Raw genomic sequence first — 1,624 nt, 5'->3', positions numbered from 1 at the left:
AAAAAAAAAAAAAAAAAAGAAAGAAACTACAATAAAGTGTGAATAGCAAAAGCAATCTTGAGGAAAAAGAACAAAGCAGAAACATATCATATGTATAATTGCAAATTACATTTAAAAACTATATAGTAATAAAAATATAATGGACTACAAAGAAAAATGAACAAAAAAATGCAACAGAAACTACTACTCTCACATATTTCAGACTCGATGCAAAAATAGAACTAAAATGTAGTTTTAGTTTCTCAAAATCGTGCAGATATTTTTGTGTCCCCAAAACAATGGAAAAGCAGCCAGATTGTGCAATCTCTTATATGCCATGAAGAGGACTTTGGCTCTCACTGTGAACTTGAAGAAAGTTCACCAAACGAAAAGTAGAATCCTTAGAGAATTTAAAAGCATAAGACAGAAGATGTCCCTTTGTGGACAGCAAAATTAAAAAACAAAACAAAAACAAAAAACAGCTGCCCAGGAACTATTTCCTTTGGAACACAGCTTCCTGAATCACATTTTAAGGACTGGCTTTCTCTTTGACCTTGGGACCTCTTACTGTGTTGTCTGTTGTATTCATTTTCACTCGCACCTACCTGGGGGCTTGGCTACCATCTCATGTCTCTTCATAGTCAAAGGTTTTTTTCCTTGCTCCAGACGGGTGATCAGGTCTGGCTTAGAGACAACAATACCTGTTTTATTAAGAATAAATAACATGAATCTTGCTCATATTCTTCAATTACAAGCTAGTAATTTGCTCAGCAAAGACGATGTGATAAAATATTCTAGTAAATTAATACCAAAATACAAATGTATAACAGAAATTTATAGATATTTAAAGAATACTTCCTATTTACCGGGTGCAGTGGCTCATGCCTGTAATCCCAGCGCTTTGGGAGGCCAAAGCAGGTGGAACACAAGGTTAGGGGGAGGCCAAGGTGAGCGGATCACAAAGTCAGGAGTTGGAGACAAGCATGGGAAACATGGTGAAACCCCATCTCTACTAAAAATACAAAACTTAGCCGAGCATGGTTACGCATGCCTGTAGTCCCAGCTACTCGGGAGACTGAGGCAGGAGAATTGCTTGAACCTGGGAGTCGGAGGTTGCAGTAAGCCAAGATCTCGCCACTGCACTCCAGCCTGGGCAACAGAGCAAGACTCCATCTCAAAAATAAAAATAAAAAAAGGAAAAAGAAAATACTTCCAATTTGTAGGTTTCTTAATTTTACCACCTGGTACTACGGTATCAAAAATTGGTGGTGGCATTTAGATTTTCAGGTGGGGGCTACAATATTTTATGTCAGTAAATTTTTGTAGTTACCACTAATTCAGAGTGAAAAATCCAGCTCAACTCAGGAATGTGGAAAGACTGGATTAAGATGAAACATCTTGAAGAAAAAATTTTTCTTCTTGAGACATAATCTTGCTCTGTCATCCAGGCAGGAGTGCAATGGCACGATCTTGGTTCACAGCAACCTCCGCATCCTGGGTTCCAGCAATTCTCCTGCCTCACCCTCCGAAGTAGCTGGGGTTACAGCCACGTGCCACCATGCATGGCTAATTTTTTGTATTTTTAGTAGAGATGGGGTTTGACCATGTTGGCCAGGCTGGTCTCAAACTCCTGGCCTCAGGCAAT

At 39.0% G+C, this 1,624-nt stretch overlaps 1 protein-coding gene across 1 annotated transcript in view; it reads right to left on the bottom strand.

Moving 5' to 3' along the window:
- LOC105505201 (zinc finger protein 93-like) overlaps positions 1-1,624 on the bottom strand; it is a 29,005-nt gene that overhangs the window by 11,337 nt on the left and 16,044 nt on the right. The window contains exon 3 of the mRNA XM_011933000.1: positions 585-680. Coding sequence (XP_011788390.1) covers positions 585-680 — 96 coding nt within the window. The remainder of the gene's footprint in view (positions 1-584; positions 681-1,624) is intronic.

Source organism: Colobus angolensis, unplaced genomic scaffold (genome assembly GCF_000951035.1).
Source record: "Colobus angolensis palliatus isolate OR3802 unplaced genomic scaffold, Cang.pa_1.0 Scaffold99, whole genome shotgun sequence".
NCBI classification, from domain to species: domain Eukaryota; kingdom Metazoa; phylum Chordata; class Mammalia; order Primates; family Cercopithecidae; genus Colobus; species Colobus angolensis.
Note: the sequence above shows the minus strand (reverse complement) of the source record. Positions and strands in the feature narration are given on the sequence as shown.